Genomic DNA, 23,370 nt, shown 5'->3' with positions numbered 1-23,370 from the left:
CTGATGTTCCTTGAGCCATGGACACATCCTATATTAGCTAAAATCCCATTATTTTTTATATCACAGAACCACATATAAGTTGTAACTTAGGTCTGCAAGGGGCTTCCTGTGGCACTGAGATGTGCCCTGCAATTATAGCATGACATCAACCATACATAGTTCAAGGTCTGAAATGCAGATCTGTAGTGAGTGTGATCTTAGATATCCATTACATCTGTGTGATATGGCACAAAAGCTATGGGGAACCCATGCTCTTCTGGAAGAGCAGCTGGAGACCAGGGCAGGATACTTTAGAGCCTCTAAAATAAGACATGATCTCTATGTTGAAGCAATTAACTCAACCCACTGTGTAGCAACCCTGTTTTTAACCTTATCAAATGCTAACATAAAACAAGCTAGATATTTTACCCCATATCTGCTCTTGGAAGCTGTTTCATAATTTCACACTTCTGCTTGTAAGAAGCCTACAGATTTCAAGTCTGAAATCCTGACATCTTCAATACATTCTAGTATTTACTTCCAAATGTATTCATAGAATGCAATTATATATCAGAATTAATTCTGCTTGGATAAAAAGCTAAAACTTCTCTGGTCTTCTATCAGAGAAGACTCTCTCTTTCACTGGTCTTCCTGTAAAACCTTTTCTATGGATTCATTTTATTTGGTCATGGGTGATCAGAACTTTATGTAGTATTTCATGTGATGTTTCATCTCTGCCTTGTGTAATGGCAAAAGTAGTATTTCCTTTAAAATATTGAAATGCATCACATGATAGGTGGTAGCATGAAAATTACCTTTTTCATGCTTATGTCAGTAGTTCATAATTACCCTATTTAATGCAAGTAAGTCTTGTCTTTCTCCATTTTTAACTGGTGAAGTTTGTCTCCCTTCCATCATGCGTTTCTAGGTTTGCAATAGACTAAGGTTCTGAAGACCCTGACAGTTACAGCACGGTCTAACTAGAAAGCAAAAGTCTAGGAAAGGAAAGTCTACAATCTTAAACAGCCTGTCTGAAGAAGGAAAGAAACAAAAGGGACTTTATCTGTCTGCAGCATAGATTAAAAATTACAAGAAAACTATTAATCAAAATTTTAGAGTACAAGAATAAGTTGGCAGCCACTTGAATAAGTTATAGCCATGTTAACAAAGTAACAACTCCAGGATTTATCACATTTACTTCCTTTCATTAAATCAAATATTCTTTTACGTGACTGGAAATCTTTTCATTGGATTAACTCTGGCTACTAAATCCTGATTTTCCAAGTATATTGCACTCCCATAGGACTTGCTGCCTTTCTTCTACCTCACTTCTTAATGGCAACTCCACTTACTTTCTTTGAAGCAGTGGTAGGATCTGAATCCCAAGGGACCTGAAAAGTGCTTAATGTGGCATAAAAGGTCATTTCAATATAAATTGAAAGCATTCAACCCTTTTTAGGATCTCAGAGTTTCAAAAGTTCCCAGGTCACCTCTCCAGGTACTTAAAGCCCATGATTGGGATTGGATTTTCAGAAGAACTCAGTACATAGTAGCTCAGTGAGAACAAATAAGGAGTGACATGTTTGAATACCTGCCCTTCTGTACATATGTATTTATTTCCCCAGAGCAATGTCTGCAGCACAAGCCCCTTTTCTCGGTTGTGATCCTGTTGTGATCCTATCTTGCAGAGTTGTTCAGTGCAGCCTACTAAATTGTTTTGCCTTCTTCAGAAAACATGTGAAACATATCACAGGACAGGATTGTAGGATTACTCATTGATTGATAAAATATATGCTTTAAATTAAAGAATTAAAATCAAGGATATGATGAAAGTATGTAGTTAAGCTAGTTCTAGACACAGTACAGAAAATTAGTGGTGTAATGACAGAGGTGTACTTAACTGACCTGTTATAGGAAATGTAAAACATCGAGAAAAAAAGTGTAGGTTAACTTTTCTTATATTTCATATATTTATCTATGTAGTTCTAATCTACCATCTGATAGTTTCTGCAACATCCGATTTTTCTGTACAGCTGAGGAGATATATGCCATAGAATTAAAAAGAAATCATCTTCAGTTTATTTCCTATGTTAGATTTATTTCTAAGCTGAGACCATAAAAGCACTCTGTGCTCTAGGCTTTACCTTTTCTGTAAGTGATTAATTTCTTTCACTTACAGCTAATCAATGATAATGCACAAAACTGGTTCAGATCCTTTGAATCATGCGCAGAACAATGCTTGTGCTAAAGACATGAAAAACTGTCATTGTAGCATGCTTCAGCAGTACTGCTATGTAATATGTAGTCCCACAGATCAAAACCATTTGTCTGTAGCAGAGTTCAGCATATTGAAATGATAGGACACTTCTCAGTGCTGTTCATTATGCAGCGCGCTAGATTGTGCATTTCTCATCCCCAACAAAATTGTGTGGAGTATAAGGGACATGCTCAGGCCCATTGGGGATTCATAATGGTTTCGCTCTCTAACCACACACACCTAAGTCACATTCAGCATCCTACTGTGAAAATGATCATTCTCCCCAACTGAACCCAGTTTTTAATCAAAACCAAATTTTTTCCAGCCACATAAATAGAAGAACACAATTTGAAAACCCTGTCCTAGAAGCAAAAAGGAAGCTACAGCAGCATAACATGCCCAACGCAGAACTTGGAACAAAGCCTATGCAGGCCCAAGGTTTCCGAGGTACAGTACTGTGTCAGCTATCTTAGTTAAGATGAAAGATCCTGCTCTCCTGTTTATGTGACAATGATTTCGTCATAGTCTGATTGAAACAGTAGTGTTGCCAATTCTCACAATGTTATCACCTATCTCCTAGCATTTTTCTGCCCTAAATGTCTGAGCTCCCAGAGTTGCGGGACTCATGAGCCACCTAAAATACTCTAACCTTCAGAGGCGCAGAGAAAAAACAGAAAAGTTGACCCTAGAGTTTCCTAAAGGCTGAGAAACAGAAAGCACAATAAGAGCCCCAAAGTAATTTTCTAAATAAAATCATAAATTCTATTCTTGGGAATGTACGACTCTCTCTTGAGCACCAGAGGTTGGCAACACTGAAATAATTAATTGTACTTTCTCTAAATTACCGTTAATTGATGTTTGGTATGTTTCTAAGCTAGCTCATCTAGCAAGCATCAATTAAGTTAACAGCCTCAAGCGCTGTGTTATAGGAGTTTACAAGAATACAGCCTCTTGGTAACGTAAAAATTAATGTGCTTAAAATGAGCTGAATGAGCAGCAAACAGTATTGGTAGAGACGAATAAACTTTAACATAAGGCTATAGCCAGAGAATGAGGCTTGTTCTCCTTTGTAACAGTAGAAAGCTCCTCATCAACTTTACCTAGACCCAAATTCGCCCACCTGCACCCCGCTCCCAAGAGGTCCCGCAGCGTGAATGACCTGTCCCAGTGCCGGCGCCACCCCGCCGGGACGCGCGGGCTGCACGGTATGTCCTCCGCTGCCGGCCAGCCCAGCCCCACCGCTGCGGGCGTAGCGAGAGCGGTAGAAGTCACAACCTTTGCACCTTCCTGCCGCCCTTCCTCACCAAGCACAGCACGGGAGAGAGGCACGGGGAGCCCCCGCCACCCACACTGCACACCGAGGCATGCGGAGAGGGGACGCGGAGGTTGCACAGCAGCTGTGTGTGTCGCTTGTTGGATGCCAAAACCCCACCTGTTTGGAGGGAAAAGCTAGCCTAATACGTAGCACTGCTTGTTAACAAATGGAGTAAGATATTCGGGGGATGTTTTCCTTACTGCGGTTGGGAGGGAAATTATGGAGAATGTATTACTTTGTAGACAAAGCTGAATTTATAGGTTAGGAAAGAGGGTTTAAAATTACCTCACAGATCACTTTTATTGTTGCAATTATTTTAGCTACACAATATCCACTTCTAAATGTACTTCTAATACGAAAGAATATTTATAACTCCCCACTTATGGCTGATCTGCCATAGATAAGAAATACGTTTTAAGCTTTGTATTAATGCAAGAACTCACAAATATTTTTTCCTGGAATGCCTGCACTCTTTATTTCCTTGGTTTTCATACACTGTCACCTGCTGTCAGCCAATATTGTTATCTGCTGTCCCCGCTGCGTTGTGACTAGATCAGAACTTTTGTCTTTCTTGTTTGTGTTGACTGATGTAGAAAAACCACTCTTCACCCGTGATGCATCACAGCTGAAGGGGACTTTCCTCAGCACAACTCTTAAGAAAAGCAACATGGGTTTTGGATTTACCATCATTGGTGGGGATGAGCCAGACGAGTTTCTCCAGGTGAAGAGTGTAATTCCTGATGGGCCTGCAGCACAAGATGGGAAAATGGAAACAGGTAATTAACATGGTTCCTCTGTTCTTTTATATGAGAAGTAGAATGAGATACAGATTTCTGAGTCTCGCTCTCTCCATGAATGCATACATTTTTCCATATGACTTTCTTTGTTAATGTGTAAAACAGCTGCTCTATAAGAAAAAATAAGCTTCTCAGATAAAACTTTCTTGTAGTTTTTCTTTATAATAATGCCAAGTAGCTTATTTTTCCCATTTCACAATATTTCAAGGGAGAAAAGATCTCTGCATTCTCCTACATAAAAATGGGATATTACATTCTTTGGTTTATAGGCTGTTTACTCAAGGGGAGTCTGTGCATGGAAGGAAAAAGAGACAGGCAGAGAGAGCACAGCCTAAGTGCAAATTTATTTCTTTAGAAAGGACGGTTTTGCAAAATAATCAAAGTCGAGTCTGATCCAACATTGTTCTCATTAGAAACATCAAAACAAGAGTTTTCAGTATGGCATATGGACATGTAGGCATCTGTGGCTTACTAATAAAGAATCTGTGAAAACTAACTAAATAAAAGAAACTTCCTCTGGAGAGACTTAAAGCTGCTTTTAAGATCTGGACCACCACTGGAAATATTTTCATGTCTGCGGATTGATAAAGATTGCAAGCCACTGTCTTAAAGGTTTGCAAGGTCACATCGGGTCTATGTGGATGAAACATTTTTGGAGGAAGGTGAACTCAGTTTCCAAGCCAGCTATCATCTACCGTAGGAGAAGACAATCAGAGAACAATAGAATAACTTCAGTTGGCGGGGACCTCTAGTCACTAACCTCCTGCTCAAAGCAGGGCTAACTTTGTGGTTGGATTGGGTTGCTTAGGGCTTCATCCATGGGACTTCAGAAAATTTTATAGGACAGAGATCCCACAGCCTCTGTGGGCTCCTGTCCCAATACTTAACCCCTCCCTCTCATGGTGAAGATTTTTGTTCTTTAGATCCAATTGGGATTTCCACTGGTGGAACTGGTTACCAGTGACTGTAGTGCTGTGTTCATGCAGCCCTGACACTGTGTACCGTCTCTCCCCAGCAGTCCCTGTTCCTCAGATAATAGTCAGGCTGCACATTGGTAACGGGACATGTGCATGATTTTTCTTTCCATTTCTTACCAAGACTTTATAGAAGAAATCCTAGTTTGGGATTTATGTTGTCTCTGCAGAAAACTAAGTTCATGGTGGCCAGAGTGACTGTGAAGATAGAGTATTGCCTAGCCTGTGACAGATCACTGTGATGGGCCGCAGCAGCAGAGCAGGATCCTTTTAGTGTGTTACAGTACAGGAGGCAGACACATAAACTCACACAAGCACAAATAATGTGGGTGGAATACTCCCAAGTGATTCTTCTGGAAATTTCCTTTCATCCTTCTTTTATAGTAGCAAAGGAATGTTCTGGACTACTGTATATCAGAATAAATCACCCTGAACTCTAGTTTATTCTGTAGGACTCTCCAGGACTTCGCAAGTAGGAAGTGTGAAGGTTGTGAAAAGCATTATTTAAAAAAAACCAGTTTGCCTCAAGTCTTATATTACAGCCGGTATGACATTTCTGATGCCAAATAGATAAACAAATAATTTATATAAAGAAGTAAAATGTAAGAAAGTAGTATAATACAGATTGCTGGCATTGGTTTTATAAAAGAATTAGTCTAACAGCTTTTTAATTCTCAATTCTTGTTGCTGTTTTAACTTAATGCAATTTGGTTCCCAAAGGCAAAATTAAATTAGCTGATTAAGTGAACAAAGGATACAACAGACTTTCTGAAGTTCAGGAGATTTTAGTAACATGAACTTCATTTTTCCTAATATTTTCATATTACCTAATACACTGCATGAGGGATTTTCCTTGTTTGTCATGGTTTAGCATTCTCAGATCCAGCACTCAAATATAGTTAGTTGCTAATCTGTCTGAAGTGTGGGCTGGTTATTGGTGAACTTGTTCATATGGAGTTCTTTTCTCTGGAGAAGAGAGTATCCTTGCAACTTACTTAAATTTTGATGTTGAAATGGAATACGGGTGTCATAATACTATTGATGGTGATTATTGTAGTCATGGATTGTGATGAGAATATATAGGGAAAGTGTGCTTTAAAATGCATAGAAATAACATTGATTATTTTTCTGAGGTAATTAATTCAACTATATTAAGAATGCAAGACAGAAATGTACATTCAAATATATAATCACTATAATTATGTGAGCCCGATATGTTCAAAATTACATCTCAGAATAAATTCTGGCTTCAAATGTCTTAATTTTTGAGAAGAGTGACAGACTTCCGATGTAAAGTAATTGGAGAATCTCAGGCTAATGATTGTGGCGTCTAACATGGTTTCTATGAATATTTGAAGTGATTTCTAAATATGATAATGGTAAACTGAAAAAAGATATTTAAGGTCAGAATATTTATAAAGCTCTGTTCAGCAAAGTGCTTGTATCTCCTGATATCCAATACTTTTCACACTTCCTGAAGTAGGATTTCTCTCCCTATTCGGCCATTTTACAATCTAATCAACTGGAGATATGAAAGCCACCCAGGTTCCATCAATCGCACTTTGTTCATAAAGCTGTTCAAATCTTATGTTTTAAAACTGTTTGAAATTACATATGTACCTTTTTTTGTTAAGTAGGCATCATTGGATGATGACTAGAGCTTTTAAAGTAGATTTTATTTATTCTTTTTGACACGAACGGTGCATTGTTGTGCAATTTATGTGCACTCCAACTATGATCACCATCATAGGAGGCTTTGATAAATAATCAAAATATCATATTGTGGCAGTAGAGCATCATAATAGAAAGCCTGAGGACAATGGCACTAAGATCTGTGAAGCAACCTGGGTGTTAGTGGTAACCACAGGTGCTGGTGCTCCCAGCTGTAATACAAGTCTGGAGCCTTTCCCTTGCAAGGCTGATACTTTTTATGGCCAAGTGGTAAACAAGATCCTAGTGTTTCAGACCTGCATCAGATACAGGGGAAAAAAGGAAGAAAAGGCACCATCTCCTTCATCTTACCTGATCTTGGCCACATGCTGGAGACACCAATGCCGTACTTTATCCTAGTTGTTAAAGAACCAAGCTCATAAAAAACTAATATTGTAATTTTGGTTTACTTCTCCCCCCCAAAATCTAATTTAGGGGTCAAATACAAATGCTATTCAAAGAGAAGTGTGAATCTGTGTAAGATGTTATTGTCACCCTTTAACATGATCACAACACAGTGATTTCACCTGCAGGTTTCAAAATGAAACAATTTTGGATTTCATCCCTTGGAACATGGAAGCAGCTGCCTGACAGTGACTTGGCATTGCTGTGATGCTATGAAACAATTAAAGTAGTGAGGCAAACTGAGTGCACTGAGATGCAACAAGTGATGTCTGAGGTCCTGGTGATCTAACACGACCACTCAGTGCCCAGTGCCAGGCACTAAAAGGTAGCTGTAATTGTCACAGACCCACAAAAAACCTCACAAGCAGACTCAGAGGAACGACATCTCAGTGGATGAGTCAAAAACAGCCAAAATTACATTCCTGATCCCATTTGCCAGATGTTTCAGAATTCCTAAGGGTTATTATGCCCTCGTGTAAATCTGGCATCTGTGAGCTAATGGCTGTTAATAATACTGCAAATGCCTTCCTAGGACATGTTTTAGCATTTGGAACTCAATCAAGCTGCTGGATATGAACATCACACTCCACAGCATCTCTGTCTACCTCAGGACAGCCTAGGAGCTGATACCACATTCTTTCCTGAGAGGTTACATTGCTTTGTCTTGTCTGAAGCCTCATGCTGCCGATAGAAAACTGTCTGCATTTAAGAGGCCCCTGTATCCCATTAAAATGCTGAGTGAACGTCACTGGTAAGAGACTGCATCTATATGAAAAGATTTTTATACAGTGAGTGATTTTGAATGACTGCTGTTCTAAGGCAAACAAAGATTTAGGCCTGCGGCTGAGTCAGATGAAAGCTCAAGCTGCAAAGGCAAAAACTTTCCTACAGTTCTCAAGGTTATTCAATGGACTAGATAAACTGAAACACTCCCACATAATCAAGATTCTCACTCTGCGCATTTCAGCAAGTTCCAGTTCCTTTGGTGAAAGTTTCCAGGAAACAGCTCAAAAACACAGTGCACGAGGGGTTAATTGGGTCTGTTGATGACCCTTCTAACTGATGAATAGCTATGGTCACTGCAGGTTGAACCTTCCAGGAATGTGCATACATCCGTGATGAATTGTCACAGCTCAACAGTGTGAACCAAGGAATGGGAAACATGTTCTTTCATTTCATCAGCCAAGCATACTCCTGGCCAGCTCCAAGATGGTAAATCATCTGTAAACAATGCAGACTTGGGCTCTTTTAGATGTTATTCTCTCAGGAATGGTAGCTTCACTGTATTAGTTAATCCACTTTAGAGGTAAAAGTTCATAAATGTAAGATAGAGTTCAGCTAAGAGGTACAGAAGTCTACAAGACAGATGTCTACACCTACCGTATGAGTAGACATCCACCACTTCTAGATAACTGTATTAGGATGAAGCCTAGAGACTAGAGATCTAGAGTCTAGAGACCAGACCCACATCTACCACTCAGAATTTCTACTGCACCTGAGAGATCTCCAGAGGGAATGAGCCAGCTGTTAGAAATACTGGAAGGAGTGACCCGTGGCCTTGCTGCTATCTGCGGGCCTACCGTCAAGAACCATAACAGTCTTCTATACATGATGAATTTTTCAAGAAGCTGAGGTTACTCTAAATGTAAAATTTAGGGTAAAATTTAGCAAATCGGAGAGACCGCACACTTGTTGATCTACAAAGTCATAAATGTTGTTATTCACTTGATTAAGAGCAACACTAAAGCAATTATCAGGTGGTTGACCCTACAATGTCACTAGGCTTAGGGAATAATTCTCTATTCATCATATTTTTGCACAGTAAGGCTAATATCTCACAACCTCTGTAAAAAGTAGGGTACTCAAGACAGAAGGAATTGGGGACATCTGCAAAACGATGCATTTTTACAAGTTCAAACAGATCCTTAGTTCTGTTCCCTGTTTGTCGATTGTCAGTTTGGACGAACAAACCATTATCTCACCTAATGTCAGATCAGATTAGATGCAAGCTGTCCAGTTTCAGCAACACCAGAAAAGGTGAACTATATATGGAAGGAACAAGGAATGCCTTCAATTCAAAGAAGCAAATATGCCAAAATTTAAAAAAAAAGTGTTGGCAGTCATCTGGGAATGTGAATACTGTCAGAATTTCACTAAAGGACTCTGTGTATCATGACCACACACCACTGTGCCTATCTTCTTTTTCAAACAGGTCGAGTTTCTCTCACGTGCTATCAGTCAAGATCCTTATGGCAATATTCTCTTTTACAATATTCCCTCCCCCTGGTAGCCAACTGTTTACCACAGTTGTCATCTCAAGAGGTTCACTGACTAGGAGTTCAGTGGAGAACTGGTCAAACATACGTGTAGGACTTCATTTCCACAATACCAGAAGCTGGCTGAAATTTAGTTAGCTCACCTGCCTGACACTACCACATCCAGTGGCACCAGGAAGACTGGCCTCCCAAAATTAAGGCATGGCATTAGGAACATGAGAGATTGTGCTACTCATTGGACTGCTGAGGAAGGACTATCTTTTCATTATCTTTATGCATCTCCAGGCTAAAACACTCTTTTAATATATACCAAGGCCTCATCAAGTGTGAGTCTTGCAGCTGCAAGCTTATGCCACGTGGCAGGTCTGTGAGAGCAGAGCAGCATACCTGAAAACAGCTTGTGGTAACAGCCTCCCTTAACACCCTTGCTTTGTTTGGAAGCTAGGATGTTTCATCTGAACTGGCAGTGGTCTTTTGTCTCCCCATTTCAGTCTAGCTAAGTCCGAAGATCTCTCTCACCAGATGTTGCTATTAGTCCCATGGAGTAAAGAGAAGGAAAATTAACTGTTTGGAAGGTAACTGACAGCAGTAACAAAAAATATTTCAGGCATCATGGACAGGGATAATTTTTCCCACCCGTGTTAGGCCAGTCAGTGTGGATTTGTGTTATGTTTACTGCTTGTATGCCTACATCTTCTAGCACAGGCAGCTGAAGAAACAGTGCAAAACACAGCAGAAACAGTGTGTTTCCATCATGTACAACCAAAATCATTGCATTCTCTGTTCAGCCATGACGCCTACAGTTCCTTTCACCAGTGATGCTGGTTACATTTTCCTTTTTGTGAGCCAAACCAGGAGTAACTATTTGGTAAAACCTCAACCTGGTTTTCCAAAACCAGTCTTCTTTCATTTCACAATATAATTTGGCTTTTCAAGGAGACGAGATTGAGAAGGCACTGAGACTGGAACTGCAGTATGAATGCTGTGGTCTTTACACCCCACATGAGGATGGAGCTAATAGATGCCCTGCTAGTTCATAGCTGAGATGAAGGGACATCTAGGAGCTGCAGTTCACTTTTTTTCCTTTATGCAGTACACAGCATCCCACTTCATTGAATCCACTTTATATTTCTCACTATAAAAGCTTGCATATGTCATATAACTACTGCCAAAACTGTTCAAGAGGTCTATAGGTAAAATTAACTCTGACTTTTGAGAATCTTCCCAAGGTAGCCTGATGCAGTGTTGCTAGTCCTCACAATTTTATCCTGAATCTCTATGTAACGAGAATCCTTTAAAGCGCAACTCAATTTTTTTTTTAAAAGGTGACTAAATGTGAATCTTAGCTAAATTTTACAAGATAAAAGTTTCTATTCCCGTAGTTGCAGAGGAAAGCTCTGAAGTATGACCACATTATATTTAAGAGGTTTCAAACAGAAAGCACATAAAAAAACCTGCCAGTTTTACTATTTATTTGATATCATATATAGAGACTGTCACTTTAGCTGGGGGAAGGGATATGACTTGTGGTTTTGAATGCTTGATGGTGACAGTTAAAATAATACTTGCATTTTAGGAATATTAATAGCAATGAAGAACTTGGTAGCAGATAGATATTCTTTTTCAATCCCTCTTTCTTTCATATTTTAAAGTAGGCAATTCATTGAACTCTGCATTTAAATAGATAGACCAGAAGATGGCATTTAGGTTGCTAGAAATTTTTAGTACTTGTCCTATTTTTTCCAACATTAATTTTGCATTATATTTTTTTGTGTTTCTATTGCTTTCATATTGCTACAGTGGTCACAGTAATATCTGTAAATTTCTTCTTGCGTTAACCAAAGACCTGGGAAAAGTGTCCACTTCTGTCACTAAGTTACTGAATTCTAATCTCTATGAGGTTCCTATTTTAGTGTTTTCTTCATATTTTTATTCTTTTGGTACTCACTAGATTGTTAGGTACTCATTGGATGATAACCAGGACAGAGATGAGCCTAGACTGAAAAAAAATGTATCCATATTTTGTGTACCACACACTGTTACTGTCTACATCTGAGGTCTTTGTGTGCATCTTGTCAGATTTCTTCGGTTGGCTGGTATGATATTCAATAGCCTTGTGTTCTCCCCGAGGTGCAGAAGATCCATATGTCACTATCTGTTCTGCCTGATATGGAGTTAGAGCTTGAGTCCATCTTGCCTATCTATCAAGCTACTGAGCGTTCATTAAGCACTGTGTACAAATCTTTCCTATTAAAACCATTCCACTTTGCATAAATATTCCTTGACGTACGAAGAGAGCTACTGATTCTTTTTAGCCCTGTCATTTGGCTATTCCCTTGCAGTCTTCAATTAAAATTGTTTATACAAACTGGAAGAGCAATTACAGCACAGCATCTAACTTGGATTTCAAAATGCTTCTGAAAATGGACAGTATGTTCTTTAAGTCACAGGAATAATTAGAAAAAAATTCTTCCGAACTTCTTGTCTTCACCTCATGTGCCATCTCACTTCATGAGATGATTCTGGTTTTGCATTACTAGTACAAATGGGACTCAGTGGTCTCTGACTCCATATGTTGGGTTTCAGCCCTAAAGTTTGCCATAATTTAGAAATTTGGGGAATCTTCTCTCTCAAGCTTTAGGCTTAGTACCTTAATTCGAGGTGGTTCAAAGCATCACATTAAGGAACTTAGATCCCCAAGTACAGTGTCAATAGGGAGGAAAAGGTTGCCTCCAGCAGACAACTGAGACTACCAACATTTGGGGTGTAATTCAGTTGCCTAAACGTAGGTATCCAGTGCCATTAAAAGTGCCGGAGAACCCACCCAGCCTCCTCCTGCCCTTCCAGGCAGCACTCTCTTGTAAGTCCTGTGTTGTACCTGCAAGTCCCATATGAATATCTCAAATGCCCAAGGCTGTTGTGAAGTACATTAGATGCCTACTTAAACAATCCCATTCCTCCTTCATTACCTTAAGAGGAGTGTGTTAATAGACTCTTTTGTTTTTTTGTTATCATCTATTACAGCAAGCAGTGATCGATTCATTACTGTAATAACAGTTTTCTGACAATTTTAAGGATATTTGTTTCCCCTAGCCTAATTCAAGCTCACAGTTGCGGTTTTATGAACACTTAAAAGAAATGGGAAAAACCCTTTTAAACTTAATAGGCTTAATTTTCTCTCATTTAACTATTCAAACAACAACGTTATAAGAAGTCTGATGGTTGAGTTCAGCTGTATAGTGGTGATTAGAAATTAATTTTCATCTCCAGCACTTATAATATTTTGGTTCAGATATTATTACTGCCCATAAAGTATATACCAATATTAGGATTGAATAATATATGTAAATTGTTTTCTTTCCTATAGTGACTTGTCAAAAGACTAATTATTTTCAAGTCCAGATAATACACAGAAATGCAGTAGGAATCTGAAAAGAACAGCAATCTTTCATTTTGCTTTCATAAAACCCATATTTATACACAGGAGACAACTCATAGTATGCATGGTTTATGGCACTTACTTCATTTTGAAAGAAATACACATTTGTTAACACTATGTTTTGATGTATGTTTATCGGTCCTAAGAATGATAATATGTGCTTGCTACTTGAAACAGTAAAATACTGGACGTGTAAATAGGTGAAGTTCTGGGTTATGTAAGTGTGCCACAGTCTTCTGCAGGAGAGAGTATATAAGCAGATCTGCTTATATGTAGTAAGTTAATTCTAATGGCTAAGCCATTAGAGCAACTCTTCCAGCACGGACTATGGAAAAGTTGAACGTGTTTCATTAGAGATGGCTGAGGTCTGAATGTGTCCAGCCATGCCAGATTCCACATGTACAGCACTTACTGTCTTTTTATCCAACTGTTTCACCTTTGACCAGATTTTCACTGCAGGTATGTTTTTATTTAACCTAGAAACCAAAGGTGAAACAATGTGATGGGAAGAGAGGACATAATGCAGATACGATCTATGATAATATAAACGATCCTGTATCTTATGGACAAATGCAACACAAATCATATACACAGGACATACACACTCTGTTTAAACTAAGCTGCCAGTCTAGGTCTCTGTAACAAGAGAAAATGGAGATCTGGTGCTCAAAGGTGCCATATCTTTAGCAGAGAATGAGATCGTACAGAAATCAAGAAACATGGTAAAGTAAAATATCAAAGAGTGAACGTGAAAAAGCAGAGAGAGTGTCTGGAACATGAACTATTCAAGTATGTGCAGCCTCACCTTCCTATTAATTCAAGGTCTGACTCCATGGAAAACATGGCCACAAAGGCCAACAGCATAGACAAGGATACTAAAACTACGCCATACATATTGCAGTATGCAAAATACAGAGGCAGAAAAAATGTTAAATAATCTTTTTCTGTCCACTGCCATGCACTTTTATCCCATTTTACCGTTCATATTGTCATACACAAAACAAGTGTGCATGGCAAGTCTCGGAAGCCCATAAATTCATTCTTCAATCTGAAACCCGTCATACAAAATCTGCAGATTCTGCTAGTAGAATGTTTAACATAGGTCAGGAGATGACAAATGTATTGTCATAATCCTCACATTTATTAGGACAATTTTTGTAAATTTTGCAAGTTGCCAGTTGAGTAAGCAGTGTGCAATGAACTCAGTGGCTGCCAAAAATGCTGCAGTTGCAGAAATAACTTTTCTCCTATCAAATGTAATTAACATCTAGCTCACATGATTTGGCTATTTGTATGAACAGACAAAAATATACATTGAAAATAACAGTCAGCATCTTCTCATGTACTGTTTTATTCAATAAATAATGACATCTTATTTCTTAACAAGAAGAATGATCTGGGAGGAGGGAAAGAGCTTCTTTCTATATAAAGAGTTGATAGGGAAAGTGAGAACTTCATGTTGCACTAACAAAATTAATAATATAGAACTGTACTTTTCAATATCATCAGCCATGCCACCTTTGATTTTCTTTTAATTGTGTTGTTTTGGCATATAGGGCTTTATTATACCATTCAATTATCAAAACAAAACCTAAACATTTAGCTGAGTTTCAGATTTTTTTCATTCTGTATTAAAAATTAAATAGATTAAGAATGCATAATCACCTCTGCCTCCACATTTGTGCAACCAAATACAATCTGTATCTATATTAAAATCTGAGAGTTCAGAAATTCAACTCTTCATTTCCTTTAACTATTCTTTGAGAACAAATTTTAAAGCTGAAATTTAAAGCAAATTTTAAACCCTTTGAAAATTTAAGAATAAATTAAATAATGACTTTTAAGATACAATTTCTGCTGTGTATTTAGAATGGGAAATATCTTTCTTGGCTGTTAGCAAACACTTTACTTGAACAAATTATTTAATATCCCTGTACCAGAATTTCCCCATCCAAAAGGAGAAATAGTCTTTTTAGAACTTTGTAAAGTCCAATAACTGTTGCAGTTAGCAACTCCCATCATAACTACTACAAATATTAGTGAAGAGAAGCTTAGTGGAGTTCAGCTTAAGATATTTAGGCCCAATACTATGTATGTCCAATTGTGTGGTATACATTAAACCAGAAATCTGTGCTCAATCGCATGTAGATCAATTTTTTGTCAGTGCTCTGAGTTTCTCATTTGATGCGTGACATAAAGTAAAAATATCCAGAGTTGTGTTAGAGATGAAGAAACATTTCCAGGCACATAAATCATATTCCAGGAGCTTTGTGAACCTTTAGCTAATGGGGGTTACAGAGACATTTCAGGCAATTTTGTTATGAGTTCACTCCTAAAGCATCTTTCGCTGTCTATTGCCGGAATCAGGATATTAGCACAGAGGTACCTCTCATGTGACCCTGCTTAGCTCTTCACATAGCCTTTGTAAGAAGAGCAGAGTTTACTTCAGCACTTACGCAACTGCCTCTTTGTAACTGATGACTCTGACATTTTGAAAAATGGCTTGTTTGTTTAAAAACCTGTAATGAAAATTTCTCGATAATGTAAGGAGCACTTTTCAAACCAGTATGCGGGCATGCAGTTAATGCTGATGGAAAATTTCATCCAGCCTTTCCTCTCTCTGCCCCACAAAAGTCTTCTCCCCTCCAGCAGTCCCATAAGCGCGATATTGATTCTGAGCCGGCGAATGGAGGTGGAGCTCAAGATGCAATGCTGCTGCCGCCGTATGCTCTGTGCATGCAGCAGCAGCAGCTGCCGGGGCAGCACGCGCTTCTTCTGCTCGTCTCCTCCTTCAGTAGATAGCACGGGGGAGCGGTGCTCTGGTGGCGGAGCCAGGCTCCCCGAAACGCTGCTCCTCCGTCGTGCCCAGATAAGTGAGGACTGTGTACAGGAGCTAGATAAATTCTTGGTGACTGGAGCTCAGGAGTTTTGCCAGGTCTCAGCTTTCGGCCTCAGAGGGTGACTGGGTGGTGGGGGGAGACAAGGGTCCCGTCTCCAGAGGCTGGGTGCAGGACTGGGAGAAAACCAACTGGACTAGGATTTGCTGGAGCTGGAGATGTGACAATTCATTTCTCTTCTGCGGGGAGGGAGAAAAGGCAGTAATTTTATGCTCAGTGATGGCTGGAGAGTGGGTGTTTGTATGCATGTGTGTGTGTGGAGAAGGAGGCGGGAGAGGGGAGGGCAAGGTACTAAAGAAAAGAAGAGAAGGAGCTCTGCGAGAAAGGTCTGAGAGCAATGATGTGAGTATAGATCTTTTAAACACTGGCACTTTCACTCCTTTTGATGTATTGCTTCCTTCTTCATCTCCTAATGAAAGTAAATTAAATTTTTTTGTATTCAACTAATTTCTTCTGCATTAGAATTGGCATCGTTGTATGCAGTACTTACTGACACTTTCTTTGCCATACTGAGCATCACCTGTGGTAGTGCTGAGGAAAAGTCAGATCATATTGGACACCTCTTCTTGATAGGACTGTACCTTGGGATTTTATTCATAGGCTAGTAGTGAGTCGTGAAGCATGCAGGCTTATGCTGCTGCACTGTTCTTCATGATCTTTTCTATTCCAGCTTTACATACACAAAATAACAAGTCTCAATAAGCAAAGGCTATCAGCAGTTGATGATTATTGGCCTGAAATCACACCTTTGAATCCTGCGAACCCATCAGCTCTGCAGAAGCTGGCAGGGCCGAGCTGGGGGTGCCTGTAACATGGTGAAGGACTGAAAGAGCACAGGAAAAATTGGTGGTTTCGTGCTGGGGCAATTCAGAGAAAACAGGCAGCAGAAAGAGGTGGGAAACTGGAAAAAGAGGAAATTGAGCTAGTAATGGGAACCTGACAGTGCTTTCATGTCTTGTAAGGGAGAGGTGCAGGTTATAGTTTAATAGAAACATCATTGTGATTGTATGGGAATGAAAAACACACTAGGTGTGTGGGGCGGCATTCATCATACCACCATCACTAGCATGTTACTAGGATTATTCCCCTGATATTGGCCAGAGCCTCAGCCAGGGCTCTCGGTACCCACCTTGTTCAATGGAGCCTGGCTGACTTTCTTCCACTGAAACCTCTAGAAAAGTCCATGCACCACAAGGCAGCCTGGTGGGCTCAGACAGGTTGTCCCCAGTCAACTGGAGAGGAAAGCATCCACCACAGCACAGACACTGACTGCCATCAGACCTCATCACTGGCACCAGACATCACCCATGTACTTAACCTTGTTTAATTAATAGGTGGGTTTCGGGGGAGATTCCTTTGTAAAATTCCACATGATATTCATGTAACGCTGCAGTGCTACACATGTTCCCAAAATATTTACCACGTTCATGTGTTCATACTTTTTATATCATTTTAGAAGATTGCTTTATTTTGGGGGGGGGTTGTTCTAACATAGACAAGAGAACTTAAAAATACTATCATTTTACCTTTGGTTGTTTTCCAGACAGGTTAAAATGGCAGCATCATTACTCAGAGTTCAAAAAATCTTTCTGGTTTTTTGGTAGATTGTTTTCAGCAATCTGTTTAGTCTGTCTTATTCTGATTATTTTCTGTATATCAGACAGAGTGTATTTTTTAGGCCAAACTTGATTGCATCAAAAGGAAATGTAGTTGACTATTATATAAGAGATTCAAGTGTTTCTAGTGCAGTTCCTACTTATTTAAAAAATAGTTCTGAATTGTTTTGAGAAATAGGAATAATAATAAGAATTGCACTTGAACAATTATTCATGTCAAAAATGCTATTTTATCCAATGTGCCAAGCTGATGGATTTTTATTTTAAACTGTACAGTGTTGTAAATACTAACTTTCGATAGTCTGTTCAGTTCTGAATGCAGGATTGTAATATTTTAAACATTTCATTTGCTACAAGAATAATGATTTCTGCTTTGCTAGAGCATAATATATGTAATTTCAAGTCAAACGGAAGTAATATTTTCCAAAACTGTTGGCAAATAACTTTTTTTTTAAAGTTCAAATTGAAAGTAATATGAGCTTAAGAAAATTCAGTGAAGAAACAAAACCATAATGGTTCTAATTTTTAGAGTTTTTTTTTAAACTAACTGTTCCAGCAAAATTGCCACAAACTGGCAATTTCTTCTAGCTAACCCCAACCTAGAAAAAAATTCTCAGAAAACACATAGTTCTTTGTATAACCTCTTTTTACAAGCTATATCTTAACTTTCAGTTTAACAAAGCTCCTAATGATAAGAATTTTCTTGAAGTTTGTAAACAGTGTGTATGTTTGTAGTGTGTGTATAGGTATAGATATAGTGGTCCAGCGTTACTGGAGCTCCAGCAATGACACTGGTATCAGTGCTCCCCCAGGCCGCCCAGCACCCCAGGTCTTTTTACAGCAACATCCTGTACAACCATTTTCAAAGGCATAATCTCAGTCAGAGTTTCACCTGAGTCATCCAATTCTATGTCACACTTCCAAATAACATACTTTTTCTAATCACAGTCTGTTAGAGATAATCCAGTATAAAACAATGGTATGCATATTATATGTAGTACAGGTATCTGGATGTATCTAAAACTGTTAAACAGATAGTAATATACAACTGCTTATAATACTAACAAATGTTGAATGTGTGTGATGAAGTGCTTTTATATATGTATGCCTGTGGGTAGGTGTGCTGAAAGCATATCTCTGTAAAAATATACACATGCATGTGTGAATATATATACATTTATATATAAAAAATAAACATAAAATTGAGTCCATTTCAGAAAAAAAATGCAGTGGTTTCTAGGAACTAGGAGAGGTGGAAGAACTACAATGTTATTTCAACATATCAAATATTCTTACAGACATATCGCTGAGGGGCTGCATGCCATGGAGCAGTGACTTTTACAGTGATCAGCCTGGACCCAGGGATATGGATTTTGACTCTCCCATGTAGAAATATATCCACATGTCGACGTTAACTCATTTTTACGTGTGTGTTAGAATTAGGAGCTGATTCTCTTTCACTATGACTTCTGTGTGATCCTTTATCTTGGATTGACAGAAAAAGCCAAGCTTTCCCTGATTTGGGTCTTCTACCAGTAAAGTGCAGGAGTGGCAGTGGCCAGAGAAATCAATATCAAGACTCTCTTTCTCTCTCTCACACACACATAACTGGAATGCAGCTGAGGGGAAGAGCCAGACCAAGTGCAGGAGAAAGGAGGGACTGGAACAAAGACAGTAAAGCAAAGGGTAAAATATAAAGTGTTATCTCAGTAAAGACTGTCTCAAAATCTGTTTGCACAATGCAAACACATCGTATGCATGTAGACAACCTTTTATCCATCATTTTCCAAATCTGAAAGTTTTCTTTTTGGGTATATAATAGATGTCATAAAAGAGACTTGAAGCAATCCCTCTGAGTCAAAACTGAATGGGGAAAGTCAGTGTGTTTAGTCAGTGCCTGATAGCCTGCCTATAAATACCATGAAAGCAGCCCTATCCACTTGACAAGCAGAGTGGTGCATAATACCTCATACAGTATAATTGCGTCTGCTTCAACAGACTTCAGCAAGATTTTTAGTCCTTGCAGAGGCAGCAAGTTCTTCTCCCAAATCTTAGAAATTACATGGGCTACCGTGACTTCTTTGTGACCTCTGTTGGCATCTTGCAATAGCAGTTTTTAGGGATGGGCTATATATCGAACCTATTCTTTCAGAGTAATTTAAATTTCTCATGCACTGTAGTCTTACTATTATATTGCTATCAGTGATGGAATTAGATGTTCCTTTAAATCCTGATTTAGCTGGAAAAGAGAGAAATCACATTATGCTTGTGTAATTTTTATTCCTTTTTCTTTCACATCTTTACATTTCAGTGAATTTGATGCAACAGTATTAATTTGCCATTAGATGAAGGCACACCTCGTATTTTTGTGTTTGAATTAGGCAGCACGTCTGTTTTTTAATTTGGGAGAGTGAGGGATTTGAGGAAATTGCAGAATGCTCACGTAACTAATTTCTCTTTTAATGGCGACAGCTTTTAATCTCTTTCACGTCTTGTTGGTATCTGAGCACATCTGGGTCTTACTTAGGTATTCAAAATCTTTGTTATGCCTCAAGAGCATCCTTCCCAAATGGATTCTATTTGTGCAAGTGAAAAAGAAGAATATATTATCAGTCGTCTTAAACAGTCTTGCTTTTGCACATTGCCTTTAACTACACGAAAATAACCATACAGACAAGTACACTTCTTCTACTTCTGTTCATAGTTGGGGGGAGGGGGAGAATCCTTCAGTAGAAGAAATGTAGAGAGTGGGTAAAAACCAAGTTGGGAAAACATTTAATTCAAATCCAAAGTAGAACATTACTAGACCCCAGTGGAGGAGAAGCACATCTGGTACATGCAAACAGTTCTTCCCTGTGCATGCAGAAGACCTGCAACTGGACCTAAACCTCATCTTTGACATCATTACTTATTTTAATGATGGTATCATTTTTTGAATGCTAGGACACAGTCACTGATAAGTTTGGGGAACATGCTCTTTGTAAGATTATGGAAATCCTAAGGCAAGGACTGTGCAAATACAGAAGTACCTTTCACCTTCTTTGCCCAGCATGTGGGACAGTAGCCACCAATATCGGAGGGATTTATCCTACACTTTCTCCATGTCATAAAGTTTCTCCCTCCATTGCTGCTAGTATTTGCTTTTTTTCTTTATTTCCATGTCATGTAAATGACATTATCAGTTCCACTGTTCCCAGTCCTCTTGTGCTAGGCTGGCCTCAAGCGATCCCTCGTGCTATGGAGCTCCTTCTGATAGCAACAGCCTAAATCTGGACATAGAGGCAGATGGTCTCAGCTCTATCAGACTAAAGGCTGTCCTGTGCCTTCAAGCCCAAGTGAACACGGCTGGAGGAAAATGTGCCACCTATGGTTACCAGCAACACCGCACCAGAGAAACTTCTATGCTTGCAGTTATATAAATTCAGGATTGCCTCGGAATCCAAAACACACTCTCCAGGTCTTAGACTAGATGGACCACTGATTCTCCTAAATAACTACTCCTTTTGAAGCTAGATGAAACTATATGAATAAGTGTGAAAATATGCATACCTCTGTTTTCCAAAAGTATCTTTTAGATGAGTTCTACTATGAGTGCTTTATGGTATTCAGCATTTAGTCCACCGGTCATTGCAATAAATCCTGGAGGACAGTGAAGTCTGAGAAAGAAAATGAATATGGACACTGCACATACCAAAGTTAGTGTCCTCTCTTTTTATGTTCTTTATCATATAACAACATATAAGTGCATTGAGAAGTGTTTCGCATTAGTTATCCCTAGCATATTAAATAATTCATAAAAGTAGTGTTAATAATTGTACTAAAGTGACTTACAGCATAGTATCAGACCTTTTCATTGCATAAACCTCCTCCACTGTCCCCTGTTAATCCGAATACTCCTTGCCATGGGAATGCTAGCAGTGCTGTTAAAATAGTTCTCTCATGTGGGATAATAATATACATATTTTTGGAGTGATAGTAAAAAGACTGGATAGTTTCATTCTCAATGAAAATAAAATGATAGAAGTTTTCAAAATTTGTTTCTTCACAGTGCTTAACTATAACTCCACTTATTTATTAACCCTGAAGATCCAGTCTTGATAATGTTTCAGTAGTAGTTTACAGTACTCCAGATTCACTAGACATTAAATACATTGATTGATTGGTTCATCTTGATGTAGGTAAATCTGTCAAGGCTAAACAATTTGGGGATTCCTTGCTGAGAAAAGCTAAAGGACTGCCAGTTTGAAAGTGCTGTGATTCGTTCTTCTAATATTAACTAAGAACATAATATGTAAACTTTTAACAGTATAAAATTAGAAAAAAAAACATAATTATATTGTGTAAATATAACATTTAGTACCTTGTTTTCAATTCTTGTAAAAGCTTGTTCTATTTTATGAATTGGTTTATTGTCCTATGAACAGGTACATTCTCCCTGCTAGAATTCATTCACCCAGCCATGCTTAACTTTGCTGGTAGGACAATGCTATTTATAGTGATGTCTCTCTTGTTAGTGTCAGCAGCCCCAGATTTGGTTTGAGTGATACATAAAGACAATTTTGGGTTTCTTTTCATGAACTTGTATCTTCTTGATTATAGTAAATGTGGAAAGAATTAAAATAGATGAGGAGCCCTGCTTTCATTTTTATAACTATGGTTGTTCGGGTTTTTTAGTTTAACCTTAGCTGAGTTTCTTCTGATTGTAATCCCCATTGAAATTTATGACTGTGTCATTTCACTGTATTTCTAAAAATCACTCATACATACAGTCGACACCTTACTGTGTTTTTTGTCCGGAAATTGCTTTCTGGCAGAGCATGTATGTGAGCATTGTGTGCACACAAGCCTGAAAAATTAATAATTTCATACTTGAACTGTCATAAGAAGCAAAAAGAACAAAAGCAATTGTAATACAAATTGCCATCCATTTTTAAAACACTGATTTTTGGAACAGGATTCACCAATATACTGTAGGCTTTTTGTGCCTGCCTGAAGCCGGACAGGGGTCTTAGACATGCAGCCAGTTAAGGTATTTTTAAAGACAGGGAAAAACAAAGCACCCAGCGCACATCAGTTTCCTTTCTGCTTTCTCTAGCACTCTGCTGCTGGCATTCACATCCCAGATTCCGCCTGCTCCTTCTGTTCCTGTATCCCCCAGCACACATGCTCACCCATTGCTCATCCTTAGTTATCTCCTGTCTCTAATGTGCTGCATCCCTGCACACGTACTTTTACCCTTTTTTGTGCACTTCTCATGCAGCAGACAGTTCTGAGAAGGCAGTTTGTGAAATGGCTGTCCTATTTCCTACCATTTTCTCAGGCTTACCAAATAAAGGTAAGCTGTGCATAAAATATGCTTGAGAAATTTTCCATGAATTGCCTTCTGTCGCTATGGCTACTATCTCCAATTGGATGGGAGACTACAACTTGGTCTCAATTTCTGATGGACATAGAAGCGATACACTCTCAGGAGAGACGGTACCACCCACTTTCTCAAGAGCAGGATAGAAATGTTGTATGGAAGCTAATGACAGTAAGTCATAGCCTTCTGAGGAACAATTAGATACAATGATCATTTTGGGAAGGGCTTTTTAACTACAGGCCACCCATGGGATGATTCACAGTGAGAACATTAGGAGATGGCAGGCATACTGTGAGACTGCTTTTTCAGTCTGAACAAATAGTCTGATACGGGATCACAGTCA

At 38.8% G+C, this 23,370-nt stretch overlaps 1 protein-coding gene across 2 annotated transcripts in view; it reads left to right on the top strand.

Moving 5' to 3' along the window:
- Positions 1-23,370, top strand: part of MAGI2 (membrane associated guanylate kinase, WW and PDZ domain containing 2) — a 770,034-nt gene that overhangs the window by 615,036 nt on the left and 131,628 nt on the right. For both annotated transcript variants that reach the window (XM_010580933.1, XM_010580932.1), the window contains exons 8-9: positions 2,562-2,683; positions 4,145-4,327. In XM_010580933.1, coding sequence (XP_010579235.1) covers positions 2,562-2,683; positions 4,145-4,327 — 305 coding nt within the window. The remainder of the gene's footprint in view (positions 1-2,561; positions 2,684-4,144; positions 4,328-23,370) is intronic.

This window comes from Haliaeetus leucocephalus, unplaced genomic scaffold (genome assembly GCF_000737465.1).
Source record: "Haliaeetus leucocephalus isolate CR32 unplaced genomic scaffold, Haliaeetus_leucocephalus-4.0 Scaffold751, whole genome shotgun sequence".
In the NCBI taxonomy this organism is placed as follows: Eukaryota; Metazoa; Chordata; class Aves; order Accipitriformes; family Accipitridae; genus Haliaeetus; species Haliaeetus leucocephalus.
This window is presented reverse-complemented; position numbering and strand designations above follow the sequence as displayed.